The 27,517-nt window shown below is 36.7% G+C and overlaps 6 protein-coding genes across 6 annotated transcripts; 5 read left to right on the top strand and 1 right to left on the bottom strand.

Annotated features, from left to right (window-relative positions):
• Positions 1 to 50: 50 nt before the first annotated feature.
• On the top strand, positions 51 to 7,904 carry MONOS_15926 (uncharacterized protein; the record flags this gene model as incomplete). The annotated part of the gene is made up of 1 exon (XM_067868827.1): positions 51 to 7,904. The coding sequence occupies one exon, from the start codon at positions 51 to 53 to the stop codon at positions 7,902 to 7,904; it is 7,854 nt and encodes a 2,617-aa protein (XP_067727974.1).
• Positions 7,905 to 11,460: 3,556 nt separating this feature from the next.
• Positions 11,461 to 11,700, top strand: MONOS_17551 (uncharacterized protein; the record flags this gene model as incomplete). Its single annotated transcript, XM_067870482.1, has 1 exon — positions 11,461 to 11,700. The coding sequence occupies one exon, from the start codon at positions 11,461 to 11,463 to the stop codon at positions 11,698 to 11,700; it is 240 nt and encodes a 79-aa protein (XP_067727973.1).
• A 2,212-nt stretch (positions 11,701 to 13,912) lies between these two features.
• On the top strand, positions 13,913 to 16,864 carry MONOS_11609 (uncharacterized protein). The gene has a single exon (XM_067864155.1). It carries the CDS (start codon positions 14,039 to 14,041, stop codon positions 16,460 to 16,462), a length of 2,424 nt encoding a protein of 807 aa, XP_067727972.1. The 5' UTR covers positions 13,913 to 14,038; the 3' UTR covers positions 16,463 to 16,864.
• Positions 16,865 to 19,846: 2,982 nt separating this feature from the next.
• On the top strand, positions 19,847 to 24,183 carry MONOS_11610 (uncharacterized protein; the record flags this gene model as incomplete). Its single annotated transcript, XM_067864157.1, has 1 exon — positions 19,847 to 24,183. The coding sequence occupies one exon, from the start codon at positions 19,847 to 19,849 to the stop codon at positions 23,759 to 23,761; it is 3,915 nt and encodes a 1,304-aa protein (XP_067727971.1). The 3' UTR covers positions 23,762 to 24,183.
• A 124-nt stretch (positions 24,184 to 24,307) lies between these two features.
• Positions 24,308 to 26,123, top strand: MONOS_11611 (putative FKBP-type peptidyl-prolyl cis-trans isomerase 5). The gene is made up of 2 exons (XM_067864158.1): positions 24,308 to 24,672; positions 24,726 to 26,123. The coding sequence occupies exons 1-2, from the start codon at positions 24,472 to 24,474 to the stop codon at positions 25,905 to 25,907; spliced, it is 1,383 nt and encodes a 460-aa protein (XP_067727970.1). The 5' UTR covers positions 24,308 to 24,471; the 3' UTR covers positions 25,908 to 26,123.
• A 291-nt stretch (positions 26,124 to 26,414) lies between these two features.
• MONOS_11612 (uncharacterized protein) lies at positions 26,415 to 27,480 on the bottom strand. The gene is made up of 3 exons (XM_067864159.1): positions 27,438 to 27,480; positions 27,255 to 27,360; positions 26,415 to 27,184 (listed from the first exon to the last, which is right to left on the bottom strand). Exons 1-3 carry the CDS (start codon positions 27,447 to 27,449, stop codon positions 26,628 to 26,630), a joined length of 675 nt encoding a protein of 224 aa, XP_067727969.1. The 5' UTR covers positions 27,450 to 27,480; the 3' UTR covers positions 26,415 to 26,627.
• Between the last annotated feature and the right edge of the window lie 37 nt (positions 27,481 to 27,517).

The raw sequence follows: 27,517 nt of genomic DNA, 5'->3' as shown, positions 1-27,517 counted from the left end.
TGAGATAATTCTTTCAGAACCATAATAAAATTATTGATTCTCAACATTCTATGAATTTGCTCATTATAGGGTGCCTCTTATTTTGTTTGTTGGTTTCTGGAAACAACATTGATGGAATTGAATTTTGTTGTTGTTCAACAACAATTTTGAGTTCAGATAATCAAGGATTATCATTTGAGCAGACAAACAAAGAAAAGAGCATGCAAGGTGAAGCGGAAAATGATCATTCATTTTTTGTTGTCCAGAATTCAACAATTAACTTGTCTACACTTTCATATTTCATGAACATGGAGAAGTATTTTGCATCAGTTGATTCACATTCGAGACTGGATATTTGCTGTTGTTCGTTTTCAGTCCATCCACAATCAAAAAATCTGCTTGGCTGTTCTGCAGGCCGAATATGTCTCAGCAATATTTCAATCAATTTTGTGGTTCATGATCGCCAATTATCGTCTTTGATTGCACATCGTTCAAAGGAAGTTCTTCATCATTGTGGTGAATTGTGCTTGTCTTCTTCAAGGATTTCATCATTTGAAGTTCATGGAAATGAGCCATTTCTTTCTTCAAGTTGTCTTTCATCAATATCTGTATCGGATTCTTTGTTCGAAAATATCACTTTGCCAAAATCAATGAAAAAGTGCGACAATGGAAATGGATGCTCTGACCGAGTCCTGGTGGAAAGAACGGAGATGATTGGTTGTGAAAGTCCATATTCTGGAGGCATTCTTTCGCCTGCGATGATCTCTTTTCGAAGTGGAAATTGTTCGTTTTTGAAATGCTTCACAACTTATAACAAAAGACAAATTTTCACAGAAGGAGAAAATGTGTTTGACGATGGCACATTCAATGTTCAGAGTGATGAAGCTGGTGGCGCCTTGCAAGCAGAGGGAAATGCATCAATAATACTTCACCGTTGTTCATTCTTGGAATGCTCTTCAAAAATCGGTTGTGGTGCTGTTGCTATGTATCATTCAAATGGGATATTTGTTTCTGAAAATTGTTATGTGTGCAAATGTTCGTCTCCAGGAGAAACAGGAGGATTTCAATGTGGGGATATTGATTCTGGAGTGATAAATGTGACTTCGATGATCAATTGTTCTTCAAACAGCAAAACATGTTTTTATTGGGCTGCATGCAATAAGAATCCATGCATCGTTGTTTCATGTGTTTTCGACAATGCAAGCTCAGAAGCATATTCAGCAGTTACTCATATATGGCGCGTAAGCACATTTATATTGATTTCAAATTGTTCGATGCAGAATTGCAAAAGTGGGAATTATGCTCCTTGTATATTCTTCGCAGAAGAAGAAGAACTTAATAATCCTTCAATAAACATTAAATATTGTCTTTTCCATAACAATACAGCAAAAAATAATGCTTACGGACATGATATTCACATTGGATGTTATCATCAGTGGATGACGATTGATGAAAACAACATTACTGATTGCTATTCTTCAAGTGCTTCCCCGAGAATCACAAGATGCAAAAACGGTGATTACACTTGCACTGATATATCAGATCTGAGTTCGTGGATGACCAATAATGAGAATAATTATCAAATAACAGCTGACTATTCAGTTGGCATTGATCATGAGCAGTGTGGTTTTGCCCCTTTTTGTCGCTCTATCAAATATTCGCTCGGAAGATCAACAAGCAATTCGAACAAAACTCTCATCCTGCGACCAAGTGTGTTCAAAGAAGAACAAATATCAATTTCATCCAATGAATTCAGCGTTTGTGGATTGTCAAAGAATGAATGTGTTGTGCAATCAGCATCATCGCTTGAATCAGTTTTTCAAATTTCATCTGGAACCTTTTGTGTTCAGAAAGTGACAATGCTGCAAGGGGATGCAGAGAGTGGGACAAGCAAGCCATTTGTGGTGATGGATGGCGATGGATCATTGACAATGGAGGAATGCGAAATATCATCAGTTGACAGTAAATTGCTGCTTGAGGTGTCTTTCATGCAGATATTTGGAGGAAATGTGGAATTGTCAGGAGTTGGAATTTCTGACATGAATTTCATTTCTGACAGTTTGATTTCATTCAATGTGAATCAGTCTGGATCGGTGTTGCACGTGGTGAACACAAACATCACATCGATTCAAAGGGAATCAGGAAGTGGAGGAATAATTGAGAGAAATGATGCATCCTCTGGGAGTGTTGTTGTTGAAAACTGCCATTTTGAGAATGTGTCAGCAGGAAAAGATGGTGGTGGTCTGGGGATGAGAGGAGAATGGAAAGGAGAGTTGATTGTGAATGGAACAACAATGTTTGAGGGATGTTGTGCAGGAAGTCTTGAGGAAAAGGGGAGAGGAGGAGGGTTGTTCATAAATGTTGATTCGACTGAATCGGATTTCACCATTTATGAATCTGTGATATTTTCTGAAGAAAACCCAAACAGAGCTTTTCATGGAAGTGATGTGTTTGTTCAGTGTGGAAGCGGGCTTTTGTTGGAAGAGATAATTGATCAAGCATCCTTTGGATTCTTCAAAGATGGAAACTGCATGAATAATGAAGAGAAGTTGTGTGGATGCGAGGATGGGACATCGTTGCCAGTTATTCCGCTGTGTGTGTATTTGTGTGATTTTGAATCTCCCATATCAGTTGACGAAAGGAGTGGTGCAGATCATTCGCATTGCGGATATTCCGTTTTCTGCTGTTCAACAATCGACTTCTGTGTTCGTGAGCGAGTGAATGAGCTTGTGAATGCGATGGAAGTGATATCATCAGCATCGATCAAGAATCCGTTTGTTGTGCCGTTGTTTCAAACATCTCAAATATCAATTTCTTCTTCATCTGCATCATCTTCTTCGAGCCAATATCCCTTGGTGAATGTTGGCTTGACTGACAATATCTCCACTGACTGCCACAATGTTATTCAGTGCTCTGGCAGCTTTTCTCTGTCTTTTCTCTCTTTTGCTCTTCCTCGTGTTCTTCCTTCCTCAATATCTTCGATTATTCAGTCATCAATCTTTCTCTCTTTGAGCAATATTTCGATTGTATTTTCAGCTGACACTCTTGCGAGCTCTGTGGCATTTTCGTTAATTCATGTGAGTGGAGGTGAATTGGAGCTCACAGGATTGGTTGTTTCTGAGGATATCACTTTCGCTGAGCTTTCGCCAATCAATGTGAACGGAGCATCACGAGTGGCAGTTGAGGGATGCACATTGACAGAGATGGCAAACGAGGGAGGAAGTGGAGGATGCGTGAAAGTGGAAACGAGTGGGGGAGGAACCATATCGATCAAAAACACGAACATATCATCAAAGTGCAAAAACGAAGAAGGACTGAGAGGAGGAGGGATGATGATATTAATTGGAAGTGGAGGGAGTTTGGAAATGAAAAATGTGAATTTGTCTGAATGTGAAGTTCCGTCAGTGGATATTGAGGATGGAGGAAAGGGAATGGGAGGAGGAATGTTTGTTGCATTGCCAGAGGAAATAGAGAAATTTGTGATGGAAGGAATGACATTTGAGGGATGCAATGCCTGGAAAGGGAAGAATCTGTTTGTTTCAGGATGGGATTTGAGGGAAGTTGTGAACAAGGATCATTTGAAATGGGAGATGAGTTCAGAGGAGTTGGAATCACTGGATGAGTTGTGTGGATGGGAAGGGATGACAACAGGAGAAGAATATGAGATCCCGCTTGTTGTGTATTTGTGGTCAAATTGGAGTGGGAAAGGGTTTGTTTCGAAAGAGAAAGGAGGAGGCTTCAGTGGATGTGGATATTCAGAAGCGCCATGCTCCTCGATCGACCACATGATCAAAATGCGATTCTCTCCAGTTGGTTTGGAGAAATCGATCATCAAAGTGGAAGGATCAGCTTCACTCAAACATTCAGTATCCTTGCTGCCTTCCAAACCGTCTGATGAAAACCGGCCTTTGATTTCAGTTGAAGGAGGTGATGAGGCTGTGCACTTGTTCGTATCTGGTGATGGAGATTCCTCGGATGATGGCTCGCTGATCTCCAACTCGGTGAATGCTTCCTTTTCAAACCTAATAATCGATCTTCCGAGCAGATATGAGTTCCACAAATCATTCATCCGCTCTGTGTATTCGGTGTCTTTCTCTCTTTGCAGGTTCATTCCATCTGACACCTTGTCTCCTTCTTCTTCTTCCTTGTGTGTGCTTGACATTGCGGAAGGGGATGTCTCCCTGGAGCACTGTGCACTTGCGACTTTGTCTCTGGCAAATCCTTTTCTGCGACTGTCAGCCAATTTCCATTCAGCGCACATGCACAACACATCGTTCATCAATTCGTCTGTTTCTTCTGACAGTTTCATATCAGTTTTCCCCACTGGACTCCATTCAAATCAGTTGGCTTTAGGAGATTCACCCGATTTGCCAGTGGATTGCCCATCAATGAACATGACATCTGTCACAGTCGAGAATGTGTCGAGAACTGAGGAAGGATCAGTGTTTTTGGGTGTGGATGAGTTTGCTGGATTGAAGTGTGGAATGGAGAACTGCACGTTCTGGAACTGCCTCAGCCGGCAAAGCAACAGAGGAGGAGGGCTGATGATGCACATGAAGAATGAGGAGTCGAGCCTGGGAGTGAAAAACTGCACATTTGTGTTGTGTGCTTGTTCTGAGAGCACAGGGAGAGGAGGCGGGATGATGCTGGACTTTTGCGATCCAGATGCTCCCTTTCAAACCCCTTCCAAACCGCTTCTTCTTCACGTTGCGAGTGTTCAATTCATGATGAACAGTGCATTCATGGGGAAGGATGTGTTTATCAACTGCCATTCGATCGGTGAGCAGATCAACGAAACACTTTTCGCTCTTGACTTTTCGCAGCCCTCGCTGCGCATGAACACATCGATCTGTGGGAGCGACTCAGCACATTCAGACATCGATCTCATCCCGCTGATCACATTTCTGTACACGCCGCAGGTGTTTGTGTCGATGGAGTCTGAAGACAGCAACCAGTGTGGGAAGCAGGACAATCCTTGTCGAAGCGTGTCACACGGAGTGAGGCATGTGCAGGCTGGGCTGTTCAATGCGATATGTGTTGACTCATCGAGTGTGGTGGCTGAGCCGACAGTCGTCAGCGATCTCACGCTGAAGTCGATCACCAAACACCAATCAGCAATTCATTTCAATTCATCGATTGAAGAGGAGTCTGAGGGATCGTGGATCATGTTGTTTGAAAACGAGTGTTTGGTCGAAGACTGCTTGTTTTCGTTTGACGAGCATTTCTCAGCAGAGCACACAGCGATTATGAAGCAATTGAATGGATCGTTGGCATTTTCAGGCTGCACTCTGCAGTCATCATCTGTTGAGTCTACTCTCAATTCGAGTGTTATTGTGGTTGAAGGAGGAGTGTTTGAGATGGAGAAGAGCTCGATATGTGTGATGGGCACAGCTCAGCCATTGTTCCTCTTCAAGGGTGGGTCAGCTGCCACTCTGAACCAGATCGAGATATCCACAATAAAAACAACTGCAACTGCAATGATTGTTGAGTCGAGTGCATCAGTGAACATCATGCAGCTGGCTGCATCTGACATTCGGCTGTGTGGGGAAAACTTTATTTCTCTGGCAAAGGGGAAGAATCAGCATGTGAATGAGAAAGATGCTGGAGAAAGGGTTGTTCTGCAGATGGGCATATCATCGTTCTCAAACATCACCAGCAGCAGCAGCAGCAGCAGCAATTCCCATGTGGTTGAGTCGGCGTGTGAAAAAACAAGAAGCCAATTGTTGAATTGTTCGTTTGAAAGATGCTTCACACCTTCAGAGAAAGGGAGCTTGGTGGAAATATCATCTGGGGCATCTCTGTCTCTGCAGTCATGCGAACTGATTGGATGTGAGGATGAGCATCAGAGCGAAAAGAATGGAGCAGATGAGGATGTGTGCAAATGGACTGGATCGGTTGTTGATGTGTGTGAAGGGTTGCTGGAGATGAAGGACACATCGATCACAAACTCTTCAAAAGGCGGGCTGTCGATCAGTGGTGGAAGTGCTGTTATCGAAAGCTGCTTGTTTGAGAATAACAGCAAAAGAATCGAAAGATACAGGTCTGCAAGAAGAAATGTATTCTGCACAGGCAGCGGAACACTCAATGTTGTTGATTTGAAAGGAGGAGATGGATGGGAAAGAAATACTTCACTTTGGATTTTGAATGAAGGATGCAAGCTGTTGGGGATTGCTGCTGAAAGATCATCCGAGTTCTTCATTCCAACGCTGAAGTCAGTTGAAACAACTCAAAAAGAAGATACTGTTGAACTGACTTTCAGAGGGACGCTTCTTCTGCCATGCAATCTGGGATTCCAGATTGTGTCAAAAATAAACAATGTCAGCTCAATCGAGACTCACGCTTTTGCGGAAGATGAGTTTGTTTCTGAGGAAGAAGTCCAGGGCAAGATAGGTTCGTCTTTGGTAAGCTCTGCTCCAACAGAAGCAGAAGTGGCTGTGTGCATATTGTTTGGAAATGTTTCTAATCCATCTTCCACAGAATCTTTTGTTCTGAAGAACAAAAGTGAATCTGAACCAAAAGGAGATGAAAAGATTGTTGAAGGAGGAAAGAAAGAAAAATCTATATGGCCGATTATTGTTATAATCATGGCAGTTATTCTTGTGATTGTTCTGATTGTATCGATTGTTGTGACAATTCGATGGAGAAAGGTCAAGAATGAAGCGAAAGATCTGAGGGAGATTGTGAATGATACAGTGAGAAAAGATCCGAAATTGATTGAGATGGTGACAATGGAGATGTCGCCTGAAGAGCAGTGGAGGAGAGCTGAGAGGGAGGCAGAGAAGAAGAACGAAGAGAGGATGAAGAAGAGGGTGTATGAGAAAAGTTTGGGACACTCGGAGTCATCAGAGCACCTTCTTTCTGAGAGTGGATCAACTGAATATATTTTGGGAAGGGATTCAGACAAGATCCCAGAATGGATGCTGGAGAAGGTGGATGAGAAAGAAGAGGAGGAGGAAGAGACCAGAAAGCGAACACCATCACCATCCATTTCATCCACTTCAACCACAGACACTTCAGACACTGAATCCACTTTTGTTCGGGGAGAGGATCTGTGCCCCACCACCTCGTCGATGTCGAATCTGGTGGATGCAATGGCCTGTTCATCGCCTCACGAAAAGCTGATTGTGGATCTGAGGGATTCGATGTTCATGCTGCTTCACGGGAGGAACAAGACAAAGGAGATGGCAATTGGAACTCTGCAGGAAAGAGAGCAAACAGCTGCTCAGATCCTGTTCTGGGTGGCAAATCTTGCGCTCCACTCCTTCGACGAAATGAACAACCCGCTCCAATCGTTGGCCAATCTGAGTCCGCACATTGTGCTGTTCTCGGAACACATGGTCATCTGCATTGCGCTCCACTCCGACTGCTCCTCAGATGATTCTGACTCTTCGTCCATCTCATCAACCACAACTATTGCCACCTCTTCCTCTGATTGCTCGTGTGCGAATGGGAACGGCAGAGGATCGCCTCCGCCCTCATCGGCGTTTGAGGATGAAGATGATTTCAGGAAGGAGTGCATGCGGTGGAAGGCGCCGGAGCTGCTGAGCGGCGCAAAGGGGCACGCAACAAAGAAGACGGTGGTGTTTTCGATCGGGATGATGGTGTGGGAGTGCCTGACGCTGCAGATCCCGTTTGGGGAATACGAAGCAGAAGCTGCCGGGCAGAAGATTGCGAACGGGGAGAGGCCAACACTGTGCAGCTGCGAGGGCATTTCGCTCGGCCAGACAGCATGCGCCGCAATGTCGCAGCAGCCCCACAGCAGGCCCACGCTCCAGGAGCTCAAGAAAGCGTTCATCGCGCTGTTTCCGCCTGCCTCTGCCATGCTCACAGCCTCTGACGCAATCGACCTCGTCGATGCCACAGGCATCCCCCCTCCCTCCGCTTTGCCTGCTTCCGCTGTCTCAGAGACGCTCACCTCGTTTTGACTGGCTCCCTCCAGCATTTGAGCCTGTGTGTCTGTGTGCCTGTGCACCACCCACCGTCTGGCTTGCATCGCGCAATGAAGAAAAAAGGGGAGAAAGAAAAAAAAGAAAGAAATATCAATGACAATTGCTTTTGCAGCATTCTCAGCTATTCAAGTTTTTGGTGTTTGTGTTGCGTTTCCAAGCCAGCAGCATTGCCACTTCGCTTCTGCGCACCTCCATCCAAGCAATGTGTGATCTCACAATCACCGTGCCTTTTCGTATGTTTTGTAATCTTGTTTTGCTGGCCAGACTTTCGTTTTTGATCGGGTGCAGCTGCGCAGATGCTGCAAAAATATTTATTATTTTATTTTATTTTATTTTTTTATTCATGGCAATCAACAAATACGCAGAATTCTTTCCATTTCTCTCCTTTCTTTTCTTTTCTTTTCACCAGTTCTTTGACAGAAGCTTCGATCCATTTCAAGGCTGTTGTGAAAATAATAAATAGCTTTAATGTGCATGTGCCTTCAAAGACCCGAAGAAATGGAATCTGTTCCAAAATCTCGATTCAAAGAGCAATATGCTTCCAGCTCCAACAAGCGCATCTCGCTTGATGGCAGCGTTCTCATCACAGAAGCATTCTTTCACCCACCCCCACCCCTGAATCCTTCGCCTCTCCAGACAGCAATAAAATCAGAAACCCAGACGATGCCTATCTGCTCTTGTTTGTGCTCCAACTCGGAAAACGGGCGCTTTGGAGAGTGCACACGCTTTCCTTATTTTGTGCATGCCAAATGCGAGGACAATCTGTTTTGATTTATCGACAAAGATGTTGCAAGGACACAAATGCCTGCTGATCACAATAACAAAAAGTGATAATCTGTCCAGAAGATGCACATGTGTCGAGTGAAAAAGAATATCGTCAGCATATTTTCTTTTTGTCTTTTCACAACAAGAATGCTTTCATTTGCCCATTTTTAGTCCCAGCAATGGGCCTATTTTCATGTCTTGTTTTTCAGATAGCGGGGGGTTTCCATATTTCAATTGTTTAAAAAAGAAAAGAAAAGAAATGAAATGAAATCACAAAGCAAAAGGAAAAAACAAACTCTGGAAAGTGAATAATTACCATTTTTATTTTTATGTTTTGGGGGAGGAAAATCATGAGATTTTTTTAAAAACCGAATATTCAAAGCATTTTCCCGGTTTGAAGATATCGCAGCTTCTCGTATTCCATGCTACCAATAAAGACATCACCCTAATTGCTCTTTACGAGGCACTTCTGAATGAATGATGAACATCAACTCTTCTATCGCACCAAATTGGTCTTTTCTGAATTCTTTATAAAAAATTAATGGAATAACGGTTCGTGATTGATTCAAATTATTTATCAGTCAAACAGATGGTTCCTTCTCTAATTTCAGAAATTACTCCAAAAGATTTTCTTAAAAAAATGATAATTTTTAATACAAAATGCAAAAAAACACTGAGTGACTAACTGACACCTGATGTTTTTTTTTTTACGATTTTTTGACAGACTTGTTAAATAATTCCACTGCACAAGAAAAAGAAATAATATCTGTGTGATTTTTTTTTTTAATTTTCTTTAGTTTTATTCTCAAATAAAACATAAATTTTATATTTTTATCAAATTTTTGTTTCCACTCATGTATTTGAACAAGAATGTGTGTAATAGTATTATCAAGTTATAATTGTTATTTCAGTGATTTTCTTGAGCGTCGATTGAGATTTGAGAAAATAATCGACTTTATTTAATTTAAAAATTTAACAAAAAGAATTTTTTTTAAAACAACCATTTTTTCTGCATAAAAAAAAATAATGAATTAAATAAAGAAATAAACAAAAACAAAAATAAAAATTACAATACTTTCAAACAAAACAACAAATATTAAAAAGGAAATTAAACCTGTGTGACGTAATGACCATTGACGTGAAAAATTTCAATTCTGACGGACTCATCTGAAATATTCACGTCACTAATATTTTTTTTTTAAAATTATTCGCTGAAACTCAAAAAAATCAAATAATTTATTTTAATTAATTATTATAAATTATTATTTATAATAAGAAAATCAAAAAACATTTTTTTCTCACTTTGCAAAAAAAAATTTACAATGGGATACTGACGAATAGGCAAAAAAGGAATTTTAGATCGTCGGTGACGGTCATGACCGTCAAGGCAAGTCTGCATTTCAATGTTGGACAAAAATTAGAAATAAATACTAATTGGTGAAAAAGTTGCATTTTGCTTTGCTGAAGGTGAAATAGAATCGTGCGATGAAGTTTTTTAACGCTTTAATCAAATTATTATGGAACAAATCAATATTGAACACGTGCAGCAAGAACACACAAAGAAAACTTGATTTCAAGGAAATTTAACAATTCATCCAGATTGAAATAACATCGGAAAATGGTTTGTTTCAAAAGAGAAATTTCATTGAACAATTTTTTTATTGACAAGCTCACAAAATTCACAAAAATGACCAAAGCCAGTCATCATAAAGTTTTCTTTTCATTGTTTTAACTTTCAAATATATTGAAGATTCGGCTTCGACAAATTCCTCTTCAAAAAATGTTATTTTCGTTTTTTTTTCCCATTCATCTTTTTTTCCCGACAACGTTGATAAGCGGATATCAATATCTTCAATCAATTTGGATCGTTAGCTTTCTTCATCTTTATCTCTTGAAAAATTGGGATCAATTTTTCAAAAAAAAACCAACTGAACATTACGACTGAAAAATTGTTCTTCAAAAACGAGTGATAGAAAAAAAATTTTTGATGGTGCAAACATTCAACAAATGTTCTTGAGGATGAGGATTGCGAAATGGACGAGTTATTAACAGCTGGAAGAATTGAAAGATGATCAAAAATTTTTAATTTGATTTTTGCATTGAATGAAGATAATCACAAAAGACTTTCATAACAATGCTAGATTCTTTTTTTCTTTGCACAATGAAAAGGAAGGGACGAATCATTGTTCGAATGAATGTAATATTTTTTGTTTCGTGATTTTTCTTGGAAGTTATGAAAGTGGATTCATTGTTGAATAAGTTTATTTATTATTTTAAGCTTATGCTCATTAAATTTTTTATATTTTTTCTTCAATATCTCACATCAAACCCGAGAAATATACAGATGATATTTTGAAAGCCTTTTGATTTTTTATTATTTTAATTAAATAATACTTTGTAATTCATCTTGAAAATTAAAAAAAAATTAACACATTTTATTTAATTGTTTTTATTAACCAATAAATCATTTAAAGCTTGCGAAATGAAACAGCCATTTGGCTTATTCATTCATCTTCTTTTGTATCTTTTCTCCTTATTTCAATTCTCTTCTTCTTTCTTTTAAAATATCATTTGTATCATTCTTTTTCCCATCATCCCCGCAGAAAGCTCTTCCTTGATCAACTTGATACAGGTTTCATTTGGGTTTTCCTTTCATGTTCATCCACCCTATCCAATAGCTGAGGTTTAATTTTTCTCTCTTTCTAATTCTTAAATTCTTCTTCGCTCACACCGCACCTTGCTTTGTTTGAGCTTTAAAATAAAAAGCATGCAGGCAGAAATAGATGAGGCGAATAACATGCACCAGCTATTTGTGGCACTCTGTTGGTGTTGTGGAGCTGAGTCGATGCTGGTGATGGTGCAGTTTGTGAGGGAGAGGGAGAGGGCAGGGGAGGTGGCAGAGGAGAGGACACAGCTGGTGGGGGAGGCAGTGGAGGTGATATCGGTGATGTTGGAGGAGTTGAGGGTGAGGGGTGTTGTGAGGGAGGTGAGGTGGAAGATGCTTTGACTGTTGAGGGCGAGACTGGTGATTGCTGTGTGGTTGAGGGCGAGGGAGCCAGCAGCCAGGAAGAAGAGGGGGGTTGTGATTGATGAAGAAGATGGTGTTTTTCCGGTGATGGTGGTCGTGCTGAGGTAGAGGGAAGGGGAGTTTTCGGAGAGGTGGAAGAGGATGGGTGTGATTGGATTTGAGGAGTTGTGAGCGATGGAGATTACAGAGACTGTGAGGGAACCCTGGGTCTGTTGAAAGAGAGCAGAAGAGGCAGATGGATCTGGTGAAGAAGATATTGATGAATGAAATGAAGAAGAATTGATTGAGAGATTTGCATTTGTTCTGTTAACATAAAGCGCTGTTCCATCACTTGATCCTCCATTTGAATCATCCCATTCACATTATTCAAAGCGATGACTGTTCTGATCAAACGAAGTCAGTTTTTCATGTGTTTCTTGCTAGAATTCAGTTCCAATTTGTTTCACATATCCATTTGATGAAGAGCGTGTTTTGTGGAAGTGTTTGCTGTGTAAAAAATGATGAGGAAGCTACTGAGATGAAGAATGATATAACAAAGGTGGAGGAGAAGATGAAAAAGAGAATTCCATGGTAAAATATATATTATAAATTCGAATCAAAAAAAAAAAAAAATCCCAATAAAAATTTATAAAAAGAGGAATAATGTGTCTGCTTCAAATCCTCAATCCGACACAAAAAGATTAATGTGAAGTGCATCAGAAATATCACATAAAGTTTAATTATAAAGAAAATAATTTCAAAAAGAAAAAACATACCACAAACATAAATACATTCTGTTAAGCCAAATAGAACTTATGTGCATAAACATGAATAAGCATGCGTACACAATATGAAGATTGTCTGGCAGAATATTCCTGATGTTTCTTTCTTTAGCATAATTCATTCATATCAAAAATTAATAAAATAATTAAGGGATAGTTACGAGAACTATTTTTTTAACCAGTTATGTGAATATTTATTTAAAATTGAAAAAGAACAATTGCTAATGGAAAATTTTATCGAGAATGTTAAATCAACGAAAAAAAAAAAAAAAAAAAAAAAAAAAAAAAAAAAAAAAAAAAAAAACCACTGACGTGAAAAATCAAAACTGACGGACGTGAAGACAAAATCTTCATCACGTCACACAGGTTTAAAGGAAATGCCATCTGGTTTCAACAAATGTTGTTTCATAATTGCTTTTTCACCAAAGCCTTGCATTGCTTTTCGTTGAAGAAGCAAGCCATCTGCGCAGAAGCACCTCACTTCTCTGTGTAATATTTTTGATTTCCTTCATCATCCGAACTTCAAATTGAAATTTGACATCTCTAACATGACAAGAGAATTTCAAAGCAGTGATAAAAAGACTTGCGAGATTTTTACTATTTGTCAAAAATTGAAATTTTAATACATGGGGCACAATATTTGATTTCAAACATTTCATTGACAAATTATGCACCAAAGATGAGCTTTTTGTGATTGAAAAATGCAACGAAAATGGGATCGTTTTCTGACATTTGTGGGATGTGACAGAACTTTATTACATGGTATCAATGAAGTTTGTGGACTGATATGAAAATCCAATTTATTTTGAAATCTGAGAAAGATGTGTAAAGCTTTGAGAGAAAAGATTGTTTCATGTTTTGTGCATAAAAAGTTTGAAAGTCCGTATTTTCCCCCATGTTTTCATCACATTTCTGTTCACACTTACGTAACTTCACTACAATGATAATAATAACAATGTTAAGGTTTTGTTTCCATTTTAGTGAAACTTCTGAGTGAAAACAGAAATTTGATGAAATTTTTATTTAATTTGACAATTAAACAAAAGGAAGTTATCAAAAAAAATAAATAAATAAATAAAATAAATAAATAAATAAAATAAAAAAAAAATAAATAAAATAAAGAAAAAAAAATAAATTGCCATATTTTGTAAAATTATTTCTGGTCTTCATCCTCTTTCATTCGTGTTCTCAACCGATTTGAAACAATAATGGAGACTTTTGGTACATTCAACAACAAAACAACCAATATTGGTTCAATAATCATTGCTGCAAATTGTTCTAATCACTTCTCTCATTTTTTTAATATTTTTCTTTCTTTCTCTTTACTTTGGAAAGCTTGTTTTTTTAACAAATATTTTGTCATCACATTTCACGGATAGAATTCTGACATTCCTTGCAAATTTAATTTAGAAATAAGTTAATATCTTTCAAAATTGATTTTTTTCATAAAAAAATTATTAATTTATGGTATAATTAATTTCTTTGATCAGAATATTTTATTTATTTATGGGTGTTAATTTTTATTTTTTTCTATCAACAAATTCATCATTACAATTATGAGTATTACGCAAATGATCTCAGAAGCACATGAAATAAGCTTACGTCTGCCACTTCGAATGGCAGATAATATCATTGCCTGCACGCAAAGAACATTTTTACTATTTAATCCAGACGATCAGAATAGGATTAGGGAAACAGCTGATTTGATAATGGAAGAAATTGGACAAGGACTGATTACTGATAAGTTAATACAACAAATAGACTGCTATGAAGAATTTATCGATAACAATTTGAGAAATGATGATGAAACACCAATTAACAATCAGTCAATAAAAGATTTGAAAGAATGCATCAATGAGATTCGAAAAATACAGATATTATTTGACTATCCTGAGGATATCAACAAGCTCCAAAGGGTATTTTTGGAACTCAAAAGGCCCAAAGTCACATCAGATGTTGTAGAAAATATTGAGACAAATGCTTCTTTTTGGGAGACAGCAGAAGATTACATTCCTTGCGTTGAGGAAGAAATTGATGGCACAGATTATTATGTTGGACTTAATGATTCACTAGCACCAATGATGCAATTATTGCAAAAACATCTTGACAAAAACATTTGTTGTTTGGAAACCGATGAAAATATAAGAAAGGTTTTTGTTGACAGAATACGTCAGAAGTCCGTAGAGAGCTGTGATGATTTTAGCAAAGTTTTTGAGCTTGAAATAAACGTAACTTGTAAAGATATATTTTCTGAATGGAATTCTCCTTGGAAATGTTTAATTCCTTTTTATCAATTTAAAGCAAATAGTGATAACGAAAAATTGATAAAAAATTTCGAGAAGCAATGTGAGAAATACCGAGATGTTCTTGTTCAGTCAAAAATGTTTGCTGCATCAATTTCCCTTTTAAGAAAAGCCATCGAAGATTATGGATGCGAATGTGGTTATGACAAGTCAATGTGCGTTGTAAGCTTTGAGAAGAAATCAAATTACTTAGCGATAAGAAAAGTTAATAGCGATGAATTACTTCAAGATTTCGAAAAAAATATCGATTCAATTGTTTGCTCAAGCGTTTCTTTGGAAAGCAAGCTTACGTCATTGCATGAATATATCAAAAAAGAAGAAGAAGAGCTAAGTCCAAGGATTCGAGATCCTGAAGTTAATGGAGTATTTTGCTTATTGATATGTAGAATAAGCCACATATTGGAAGGTTACGAAAACTACAGGCAAGGCAAAACTTTGGAGGAGCTGAAAGCTATGTACAAACTACGAAAAGATCTCAATAGATATGTTATTGAATACAAAATTAAGTATGCATCACAAACAGAGCCCATTCTTGGAGTAAGAATAAGTCGATGCAAAGTTGTTGTTGATAATCCTTTTCGCAAAATGATTTTTCTGGAAAAGATGGACGCATTACATTTCCGGCAAAATATCAATGAAGCTTTTGATAAAAAAGCGGAGAATATATCAAGAACCTATCCAGATGAGAATTTTTCAAGTCAGGAGATTAGAGAAATTGCTGAAAAATTGAATCCGGACTCATACAAAGATATGGTCGAAAAATTACAGAAAGAGCAAAATAAAATGGAAGCAGATGCCGAGAAAATGGAAGCTTTTGCAGAGGAGTACTTCTCGAAATCAACATTAAGTCAATTTAACTTAATTGGATCTGTTGCAAAATTTGGCTCTGAATGCGTGGAATGGGGAATCGACAAAGCGAAGGAATTTTTGGCAGAAAAGGCAAAATGGGAGAAGACTTTGGCAAGCCGTCCTGGCGCTCCAGCAGCTGATGGAAAGTCGAATGGTTTTTTGGTGGAAATTGGAGGTGCATTCAAACAATGGATAAAAGGAAAGATGCAAAGTTGGATAGGTATCGAAAACAAAAATGAAATTGACAAAAAAGACAATGCTGCAAAGATCGAAGAAACAAATAAAAAAGAAGAAGTAGAAAAAAAAGAAACAAGCAAAAAGGAAGAAGCTGACAAAAAAGAAGATATCACGAAGAAAGAAGAAGCCGACAAAAAAGAAGACACCACGAAGAAAGACGAAGCCGATAAAAAGGAAGAGACTGATAAAAAAGATTCAACCAAGAATGAAGATATAACACAAAAAGAAAACATTTCTCAGAATGAGACCAGTTATTTGGAACACAAATTCCCCGAATTGAATTTATCTCCACAATATATTGAAGAATTTGCAAAAGGATGCAGGTGCATGATAAATGCAGATGAAATCCGTAAGAATATTATCATCGTTTCCAATCATAAGGAATATTGGCAGAGAGTTCAGTGTTATGAGCAGGATTTCATAAATTTGTTGAAGCTGAGCATTCAGCTGAAGCGGGCTAAATTGGATGAAACAGACTTCAAGGGAATCTTAGTCGACGAAAAAAAGGCTGTTCGCAGAAATGACAAAAGCGGAACAAATCTTGCCAGATTTAATGAGTATTCAGTGGATAAGTTAAATTGCTTCGAGTAAGTGGGATTTTTTAAGGAACTTGACAAAAACAAAGAATTAACAATTTTTAATAAAAATATATATCTTTGATTTTGTAATTTCAAAGATGATACTATTTTTTTCTATTCAATTTTGCTTATAACCTTCTTTTATTTTAAAAATTTTGTGTTCCATTTTACAATTATAAGTGTTTATGTAATACTATCTACGACTTATTTGTTTCATTATGAATTTTCATTTTCAAAACACAGATTTTATTTTGAGTCTTAAAATCTTTTCGTTTGCAAATTGGCATTTTTTACTAATCGTTTATCCGGCATTTCAAATTTAACTGTTTTTATTTTTGAAATGACTTTGGCTTTTATGCATTCACATATGAATGAACTCAAAGAATATTAGTTATTTTTGAGATGATGTTTGAAATACTCTTGCATTTTTTTTAAAAAAAAATTCCCAAATATTTTCATCTGCAATCATGAAGAAAATTAAGTTCAATAAACCAATACCATTCAGTAAGAAAACGAAAAATTAAGTAAATTCATTTCATGAAAGATAATTTTCTCTTCACATTGATAATTTCATAAAATTTCCACATTCTCAACACAAAAAAATTTCAAAAACTTCAAAAAATTTGAAAAAAAAAAATAAAAATATTGCCAACGATTAAAATACAACTTTATTTTAACATATACATATATTATGAAAGACAAAATTGTAGCATCAAATTCAAATAAAAAATGAATGATCAATAATTACGAAAAATCAATCAATTCAGAGATCAACGTAAAATGCTGTTCAATGCAAAAATTTTAACATAAAAGTTCAAAAAATACACATATGAATTTTATTGGCTCGTTTAATTCCTATTGAATGAAGAAAACAAAAACAAAGTTACTTCTCATTCATAATTGTTTCACATGGAACAATTAACCAATAGTCCATTTTATGCGTAAAATATATGTTCGCTAATATTATTGAAAAGATTACTTCACAATTTTGATCTTATTTGCAACAACACAAATAAGCATAACCCAAATCAACAGTTGCGGACTTTTTCTGCAACTAAAATGAAAGGCCAATTGAGATTATGATATGTGGAGAAATAACGTATTGAGATCTTCACTTCATCCACCTCCAGATCTCTGCATTCTCAACATTTGTAATTCAGATTTTTCTATCGTTGAACAACACAATTTATTTAATTCAACGTAGAATCCACAAAACAGTGAAAAAGTGAAAATGCTTTAATCATTATTTCCCCCCAAAGACACAATGGCGACCAAAACGGAAAAATTGTTATTCCACCAAATCCAAAATATATTACTCTTCTCCCATTTGTTTGTTTCTAAATAGTTTTGTGAAAAATTTTTGATTTCCCATTTGAAGAAATACTTTTTCACTTCAAAATGCATTGATTGTTCTTTTTTCAAAGTTAATCATGTATATGAAGATGCTTAAATTGCTGGATCAACCTTTGATCAGATGTACTTTGGAGTTTTAGGAAAATATTTTTTTCTTTATCACGAAATGCAACTTGCAGAAAATAACCCAAGAGCGGATCACCAATTCACCATTGCTCCATATCATTTATTTGCATATTTGACATATCCTTTATATTTGTCTAATATCACTTCGTTTGAAAATTGTGTTCAAACGAATAAAAGAATGAGTTTGACCAACTGATTTTTATGTTAAACACACTCATAATAATTATGGAACACACATCCACTGAATTATTCTCTGAAAGTTGATTTCAATCTGAAAACTCATTTTCTGCAATTCTTGTAACATTTTCAACACCGAAAGTTGAATAATCGTTGATCATCTCGAATTCAATTCATCATTTTATTTTTCAGATCACTCGAACAACCGTTTTCCAGTTTATTCTCTTTTTCTTTGCCTCTTGACTTGTTAGAAGATCAAATTTCTTGTTCTAACGAACATGTCTGATATTAAAATCTCATTAAATGACATATCTACAGGCAGTCAGTTTTCAAGATCTTTATTTACAGACAAGTATTATTGCTTTTCTTATTCTAACTTTGATATTGCTCTTTCTAATGCACTTTTAATCTTCATGTGATGAAAATATTACATTTTTAAATATTTCGTTGTAGGTCTTCACAGGAATCAAGTAATGATGGCTTTTTTCCAGTGTTTAAAAATTCCATCGCAATGTTCGATAACATAGGATCATTTCCTTCGCTTCAAAATTTTGCAGACATTGAACATGTAATATCTTCTTCAAAGCACAAAAAGGAGGAGGGTGAAAGAATTGCTTCATCAAAATCTGAAAATGAAAACAACCAGTTTTGTGTTAATTCAGGGCATACCTTGAAAATTTTCGGTGATGAGAAAGCAGCAGCACAAATACGAGATGAGATGATAACGAATTTCCACAAAAAATCGTTTGCAGTTCAAAAATCAAAAGAAGAACAAATTTGCAATTCATTGATCTGTGATGAACAAAATGAGCATGACTTTCCTTTTCAAGCGGCTCAACAGCGAAACAAACAACCAATAAATGCAATAAATGACATTTCAACAAATTTTGAAAATAATTTTTCAAAACAAATTTCTTTGCTTGATCTTTGTTGTTATCCTGACCAAACAAAAGAAGAATTTGAAATTCATAATTTTCTCCATCAAAAGGGGCAAAACATAAGTGAAGAAATACTTAGCGAAGATTGTTTACCAGATTTACAACTTTATCGCGAAAATATTCTACAGTGTTCTCTTTGTTCAACTCCGGAATTTTTAAAGTCAGAAGATAACATTCCTTCAAATATCTCAAGCAAAATCAATTCTGTTAACAATTTCCTACAATTGGATGAAGATAAGGGCACAGATCGACAGTTCGACAAAGATATAAAAAGCAAATCAAACAATGATACTAATGTTATGGGACATTTACAGGAATCATTATTGAATAATTCAACAAATTCATTTAATCCATCAGCCGAACGATATAATTTTGAAAGGGATGACATATCACAACATTCAACAAAAGCATTTCCATCAGAGAGCAAATATTTAGAATCAGAAGTTTCAATGAATCATAGAAAAATAGATAAAAATTTTGAAAGAATTTCATTAAATGCTGTTCATGATATTGGAGTATCAGAGAAAAAAGAGAGCAACTGTTTTGAGAAGGAGAATTTTATTACTGGAAAAAAAGATTCTGATTTGAATGATTCAAGATCAGAAAGCAATCAAACACAATCAAACAGTAAATATTTATCACCATTGGCTAAAGACAATTCACCAATAATTTCAAGCTTAAGTTCAGTTTCGCTGCATCATAACACTCCATCGTATTTGTTATCAATTTGTAAATCATTGGATAACGATTGTTCTCAACAACAATTCTCTTCTTGTCATCACTCAAACGCTCTTGAAAACAGCATGTCAAATTGTGAGTGCCAAAAGCAATTGTCATGTTCATCCCCTCCATTCCCTCTTTCTTTTCAGTTAGATAAGCATTCGAGCTCTCATATTCAGATTGAGCCGATCAATGATGATGCAGTCAAATCTTTATTTGCCCCAACACAAATTAGTGGAGAAGACAGAGCGAATGTCAAAAAAAGAGTTTCGATGCCTCTGAGCACAATCAAAAATGAGAATTTCCAAAAATTCCCGTTTGAAGCGCAAGGCAATCCTCTGCCAAGCACACACAACAGCGTCACTCACATAGCAACTTCTGCTTTTGGCGGAAGCGAAGCCAACAGATACGACTATCAAAGCCCAAAAGACAGGACTTTCTCTGAAGGGAGCCACAAACCCTCTTCAAAGGGCTCTTCTCAAACAGACCTGCCGCAACCGAGAAGTCTGTTCAGCGACTCGCTCTCTTCAAACAGCGAGCGCTCGTCTCCTCCGCATTCGTTGTATTCTTCTTCTTCTTCTTCTACTACTACATCATCATCATCTTTGTCATCATCATCGTTTGGGCTGAATGTGAATGAGAGATCTGTGAACTCTGTGAATTCTATGAACTCTGTTATTTCTGCCAATTATTTGAATTCTGTAAATTCTGCTAATTCTATTAATTCTGTCGATTCTTTGAACTCCTTTCCCACAGCGCTTGCGTCTGACACGACTTCACCACAGCAACAGCTGCTGCCTCTATCTTTGCCTTTACCACTTTCTCTTCCTCTTCCTCTTCCTCCTCTTCCTCCGCCTCCTCCGCCTTCTCATTCATTCTACAGACACTCCTTCGCCTGCTTTTCACCCACAGCATCATCTTCAGACAGAAAATTTTGTTCATTTGAAGAAATTGAGCCATCATGTGAATTCAATTCGACAGGAAAACTTCCTCTTTTGAAGTGTTTGAGAGAAAACATAGACAATTTGAGTGATTTGAAGGCGATGAAGAATTCTTCTGATATTTATAAGGGGGATGTTAGTGAGAAGGTAGAAGGGGGAAAGGAAGGAGGAGAAGAAGATGTTGATGTTGATGATGATGATGAGGAGGAGGAGGAAGGAGAAAGAAATAGAGAAGGAAGAAGAGAAAGAGAAGGAAAAGAAGGAATGGAAAGAATGGAAGAAGAAGAGTTGTTCGAAAGAAGTTCACAGAATGATTGGAAAAGCAAAGTTAATCTACCACCGTTGTTACTACAGAAGCCAGCAATTCCTTCAATTTTACCAACAATTTCTTCTGCTTCTGCTTCTCCTTCATCATCATCATCATCTTCTTCTTCTTCTTTTTCTTTTTCTTATTCTCCTTCTCATTCTCCTTCTTCTCCTTCTCGTTCCTCTTCCTCTTCCTCTTCTTCTTCTTCCTCTTCTTCTTCTTCCTCTTCTTCTTCTTCTTCTTCTTCACCTTCTTCTTCTTCTTCTTCCTCTTCCCCTTCCTCTTGCTCCTCCTCTTCGGCACAATTTCTTTCTCTACAAGCACAGCCACAACAACAACAGCAGATATCTCAATCACCTTCCTCATCCTTACCTTCCTTTCCTTCTTCTCCTCCTCCTTTTCCATCTTCTTCTTCTTCTCTTCCTCTTCCTCCTTCTCCTTCTCCTTTCATTAACCCCAAACAAAACGACGTTTTGTTCCATTCCTTTGCCAACTTTCCTTTTTCTCTGAATTATTCCCTTTCTTCCAATAAACGCTTAATAATTCCATCCTTCCAACTTTCAAACAACCAATTTCTTTCTCTCTTTCAATTAGAACAAAAATTTCCCTCTTCTCTTCTTTCTCTTCCTTCTTCTGTGATTTCCCTTTTAAAACCGATTGATCTTCAGCTTTGCCATCCAATTGTGGCAGCGCTTGTGACTATGTCATTGAAAATGATGAAGAAACTGCCTGGAACTGTGTTTTTGATGGGGAAAGAGGGAGAAGAAGGAGAAGAAGGAGAAAAAGAAGATGAGGGAGAAGAAGGAGAAGAGAAGGAAGAGAATAAAAAGAAGGAAGAGAAAGAAAAGAATAAAGAAAATAAAGAGGAGGAAGGGAATGCTAGTGAGAAAGCGATGGTTTCTGTGTTTGATGGGTTTTTGTTTGGGGAAGATGAGGAGGAAGGGAAAAAAGAAGAAAAAGTGGAAGAGGAAGAAAAGAAAGAAGAAGAAGGGAAAGAGAAAGAGGAAGAAGAAGAAGAAGAAGAAGAAGAAAATGACGAAGAATTGAGGATTAAGAAAGAGATGGAAAACCGGATTAAATTTTCAATCCAAAATGAGCTGTCACCTTTTGTTAGCAAATTGAACAACATTCCTTTTGTTTCTAATAAAGACAAAATGTGTTCAACTTCAACTTTATATTCTTCTTCCTTTTCTTCTTCTTCTTCTTCTTCTCATTTTCTTTCTCCTTCTACTTCCCCTTCCAATCTTATCTCTTCCTCCACTAAAACTTCTTCCCTCTTCCCTCCCGCAAACAGCCATTCTTTTCATTTCCCTTCTGTCAACCACAAAACACTGCCTCAATCTTCTTGCACTTCCTCTTCTTCTTCTTCAAATTCTTCCACAAATTCTTCCACAAATTCTTCCACAAATTCTTCTTCTTCTCCGTCTGAAAAGCTAAACCCAGAAATTCCTCTTCTTCTGCCTCGTTCTCACAGACACTCATATTCTCCTCCAGTTTCGAATAACATCTTTCCTCATGATTGCTCTTGTGGTTGTAATTGCATTTATAATAATTCTTCTAATTCTTCTTCTTTTGGGTCTTCTTCTTCTTCTTCTTCTTCTTCCTCTTCTTCTTCTTCTTGTGGTAACATAAAGAAATCTCCATCATCTGAGCCTATTCTTCAAAGCAGGCAGTATCATTTGCCTTCTTCCTCTTCTTCTTCTTCTTCTTCTTCTTCTTCTTCTGTTATTTCATATCCAAATTGTGTTAAGCCTTCACAAATCGTTTTGCCTGCTGTTCTTCCAATTCGTAATGATTCTTTGACTTTTCCAACAAATTTATGTGCTTCAACAAAAAATGATATTAACTCTTTAATTTCTTCTTTATCTGTTTCATCATCTTCATCTCCCTCTTCCTCTTCTTCCTCTTCCTCTTTTCCAGTTTCCTCCTTCTCCTCTTCTTCTTCTCCTTGTTATCCTTCCTCTTCTTCCTCTTCTTCCTCTTCTTCCTCTCATTTTGCTGATCTCTCTCATCAAATCACTCTCCCTGCCCATCCTTCGTCTCCCATCCAAATACATTCCTGTTTAATTCCTGAGCTGCCTTCTATCATCAACAACATGTGCTTCAGACCTCAGAAAACTGCTGGACAATCGAATGTTTATCCGCTTTCTTCTTCTTCTGCTTCTTCTGCTTCTTCTGCTTCTTCTGCTTCTTCTGCTTCCTCCTCCTTCTCTTCTTCTTCTACTTTTGTCGCTTCTTCTTCGCTTTCTTCTTCTTCTTCTTCTGCTTCTTCATTATCCTCGAAACAGACATTAAATAACCATCTTCCTTTATATCCCAAACCTCCTCAGCAAAAACTAACATCATATCAAAAGCCTCTTCCTCTTCCTCTTATCCTTCCCCTTCCTCCTCCTCCACCTCCGCCTCCCCCTCCTTTCCCTCCTCCTGCCCCATTTTTATTCCCCCGCTCGCCCTGCCGGCAAAATAGTACCATATCTTCTGAGTGCTTCAAGATGCCTCGCCAGCAGCGGAATTATTCGGCAGATCGGTCTTCGCCTCAAAATTTGAGTAATTCTTTGCCTCCTCCTTCTTCCTCTGCAGCAGCTTCATCATTTTATTCATTCAAAAGAACTTCGTCCCATTATAATTCGACAGCTTTTTCTGTAAATGAAAGAAAGAATGGGTATTCTGCTAGAAATGAATCTCAGTTCCTTTGGAGACCAGCTCGTCTGCGGTCGGAGCATGCGGCTGAGAAAGAAGGACTGAAATAAATTCCAAATATATTATGTATTTTTTATTTTTATTTTTATTTTTTTTAACTTTTGTCTACAATTAATTATGTCGTTATTATTGAATGTAATTTTCAAAAAATTATTTTTAAATTATTTTTAATTTATTTCATTTTTTTATTTTATTATATTATTTCATTTTTTCAATTTTAATTGCATTTATTGGGAATTAACACAAGTTATTAATCTTTCTTTTAAATGTCATGAGAATATTAATATTCTTATTGATTTGAAAGATGTATTTAATTAGCTTTTAGAATTATAAATATTTATTTAATCGTCTGTATGTCTTTTGAAAATGATAATGTATTGGTGCGTGTTCATTTTTTTTCACTTATCATTTATTGTGATTTAAAAATAGATTTATTTTTTCGAGTAAAGGCAAAACTTAAGATACGAGTTTATTATTTGTATTTGTCTTACTATGTAAAACATGTTTTTATAATTCTGTTGGAGTTCAATTTCTTTCTTTCTTTTTTTTTTTTAAGTAGTTAATTAATTTTTCTCTTCATAAAAAACATACACTTAAGATCAATACTAATGAAATTTTCCAAATTTTACAGTTGTTGTGAATGACGAGATAAGAATTCGTATATTTGTATTGCAAATAGGTTATCAAAATTGCTTCTAAAGGCATGATATTTATTTGTTGTGATTCCATTTGATGAACAATTTAAAGAAGTTGTCTTTTGATGGTTATAATTTTATTATCTCGTAATCTGCTTAAAAGCAATTTATATGTGTCACTAATCATTATTGGAGGGTTGATGGTCATTTCATTTCTTCTGTCTTTTGTCTTTGATGTTGAGAAATTTACTTTAATGTTTCCAATATCAGCCTTGATTGTTCTGACAACTGTTTTAACTCTTTCATCTCACTTCAACTTCAGACAAGTTTGAATCTTTTTATTCGTAAGGCATAAGCAATAAATTTTATTTTTATTTAGGTTCTTCTTTTTGCTTATTCTACAATATGGGGATTAAGGCTCACATTTCATCTTTCAAGAAGAATTTTGGTTGACAAAATTGATTCTCGTTTGAATGAGATGAGAGAAAATCCTTGGAAGAAAATTGGTTTTTTTCTGGGAATGGGGTTAATGTCATTTGCATGTGTGCTTCCGTTTGTGCTTGTGGACTCAATAAAACTCGAACTTCAGCCTGCTTTTGGAGTGATGGATGCCATTGGAATTGTCTTTTGGTTAGGTGGATTTATATTGGAATTTGTTGCAGACCTCCAACTGTTTAAGTGGAATCACAGCCCTGAGACAGCAGGTTCAATTTGCGACAAAGGATTGTGGGCAAGGATGCGCCATCCGAATTATTTTGGGGAATTTTTGGAATGGTGGGGCATTTTCATGCTGAGCACGCGATCGTTGATGAAGACCGAATGGCTGATTGTGCTGGCACCTTTGTTTATTTCGGTGATGGTTCTGTTTGTTTCGGGCATCCCACCAGCAGACAGGCAGTTGCGGCAAGAGCACATCAACGATACAGACCTGAGCACGTATTTGAAGCAATCTGGAATGTACTTTCCAAAGCTTGGGTTCCAGCAGTCCATCAAGACAAGCAGAACTGGGACGCAAAAAACAATTGGTGAATCGTTATCTCCCTCTGCCATTTCTTCATCGTCGTCTTCCTCAGATTCTGCCTCAGCATCTGTTTCTTCTTCTGAAACCAATTCTTTCTCTCCCTCCAAAAATGCTTCACCCGCTGTGCCATCAACGCTCAACTGGAATTCTGCATTGCCGCGCCCTTCGCCTTCGTCTGCCGCCTCAGAAACAGCGCAGCTGGCAGCGATGCAATTTCGCCAGCCTTCGCAGGAGACCGAAGAAGCGAGGCAGTTTGCTCATCCGGATTTGATAAGAAGAGACATTGAAAGAGAAAGAGAACGGGATAAAGACAAAGACAAGGAAAAGGACAGAGATAGAGATAGAGATAGAGAGAAGAGCAGAAGTGAGATTGAGAAAGAGGCCGAGAAGCAAAATGACGAGGAAAGGAAAGAAGCGAATGAAGAAGATGGCCAACAAACAGAAGAAGGAAACAGAAGCGACGTTCCTTCAAAACAAGCTGTTTGGCTCAAAAACAGTAGTGGAGCCTTATCAAGTGAAGGGAAAGGAATCTCTGACTGAAACATATTTGAGTCACTTCTTCTATCAATTTTTTTTCTTTTCTGTTTGATTTTGGAGCGCTTCTTTTTTTTTTATTGCAAATTGTGGAAATTAGCATAAAAATACACTTCACGCAATCTCTGATTCGTGTGCATTTTCTTGAATAACACAATCTTGACAATTCATGTTTAAAATTCTGAAAGAATGAAATGAACTGCTTCAAGCAATTCCGTTCAATCTCTAAAAAGGAAATAATTTTTGGTTATAAATCACAGGTTTATCTTGTAAGATTCTTTCTCAGTTGTGAGATGGAATATGTTAGTTAAAAATCATTGAGTAGCATTAATTGCATTTTAAAGGAATTCAATAAGAAACTTGTTTCTCCAGAGATATTCTTGCGTTGACTTTCCGCCAATTTTCTTTTCATTGAGTCAATTTTGTTAGCTCCATTTTGAAATGTCATTTTCAAAAAGCAATTACAAGAAATATTACATTTTTAATATTTAAAAATAAAAAACACTAGGAATGTGCATGGATCATAACATTTTGAAGCAAACCAAAACTAAGATGAGGTGAAAAATAAAGCGTCGAACAAATACGACATAATTCTATTTGTGATAATTCAAAAAGTCATTGTATTTTTGTATTTTCTTTTCTTTCTTTTTTTCTTTTTTGTGAAGATAAGTCTGAAAAGATAAAAAAATTACGTGGTTTGTGGAAAAAAGGCTTTTTTCCCGAATTCTAAACACTCAAGCTATCCATAAGTCCCAATAAATCATTCTCGTCAACAACATTTTCATCCTTTGAATCTGATTCTTTACTTTGAACTGTTTCTTTTTCTGTTTTTGAAGAACTAGAAACATTTAGCCCAAACGAAGCTTCCAATGTTGCTTTCTGTCTTTCTGATGACGAAATCTTTTTAACAGAAGCAGTAGACGTTGGACCAGATGGTATAGGGCCAGTAGCAGAGCCACTTGTTGCGATTGAAGATAAAGTTTTTGGAGTACTTGAAGATGTGGAAGAAGATGAAATGGAAGATGAGGGTGTAAGAGAAGAAGATGAAGTGCGTGTTTGACGCATAGAAGCTGACGCAGTTTTTGCTCGTGAATCATGTGATCCCGTTGGAGTTAATGAGTCAAATAATCGTTTTTTTTGAGTTCCGGGTGTTGTTTGCACTTCAACAATCGCTGGATGTTGGACAGCTTTTGTGTGGGCATATTTTCTTTTAGAAACAGGAGCAGTTTTTGATCTTACAGCAGGCTGATCTTCGTCAAGAACGTCAAGATGAAACTTTGTTCCTGATTAAAAATTGTTCGCAAATTTTGAAATAAAGAATTAACACGTTATTAATTCTGAAAAATAAAAAACCCTCATCAGGTGCAGAATTCTCAATGGTAAGATCTCTGATCGTTGCTTTCGATGCGACTTTCTTTTCATTCGTTGCAGAATGATCAGAAAGGTATGTGCTGTGATCCTTTGAAGTTTTTATAAATAAAGAATTAAGCACAGATATAAGGCATATTTAAAAAAGGCAATGCATTATCAACATACCGCCTGAGACATCTGCAAAAACCAAATAAGAAAAACGATCTTTTAACTATAATAAATTAAAAACCTTGATAACCCTTTAT

Source organism: Monocercomonoides exilis, assembly GCF_001643675.1.
Source record: "Monocercomonoides exilis strain PA203 chromosome Unknown scaffold21-1407046, whole genome shotgun sequence".
Lineage (NCBI taxonomy): Eukaryota > Preaxostyla > Oxymonadida > Polymastigidae > Monocercomonoides > Monocercomonoides exilis.
The sequence above is the reverse complement of the archived record's forward strand: the minus strand, read 5'-3'. Positions and strand labels throughout refer to the sequence as shown.

Coding starts and splice junctions, on each gene's coding strand:
- MONOS_11609 (XM_067864155.1), top strand. CDS start 14,039: ATGAGTATTACGCAAATGATCTCAGAAGCACATGAAATAAGCTTACGT.
- MONOS_11611 (XM_067864158.1), top strand. CDS start 24,472: ATGGTTATAATTTTATTATCTCGTAATCTGCTTAAAAGCAATTTATAT. Junction 24,673..24,725: donor CTCACTTCAACTTCAGACAA/GTTTGAATCTTT, acceptor ATTTTTATTTAG/GTTCTTCTTTTTGCTTATTC.
- MONOS_11612 (XM_067864159.1), bottom strand. Junction 27,185..27,254: donor GAATTCTGCACCTGATGAGG/GTTTTTTATTTT, acceptor ATTTTTAATCAG/GAACAAAGTTTCATCTTGAC.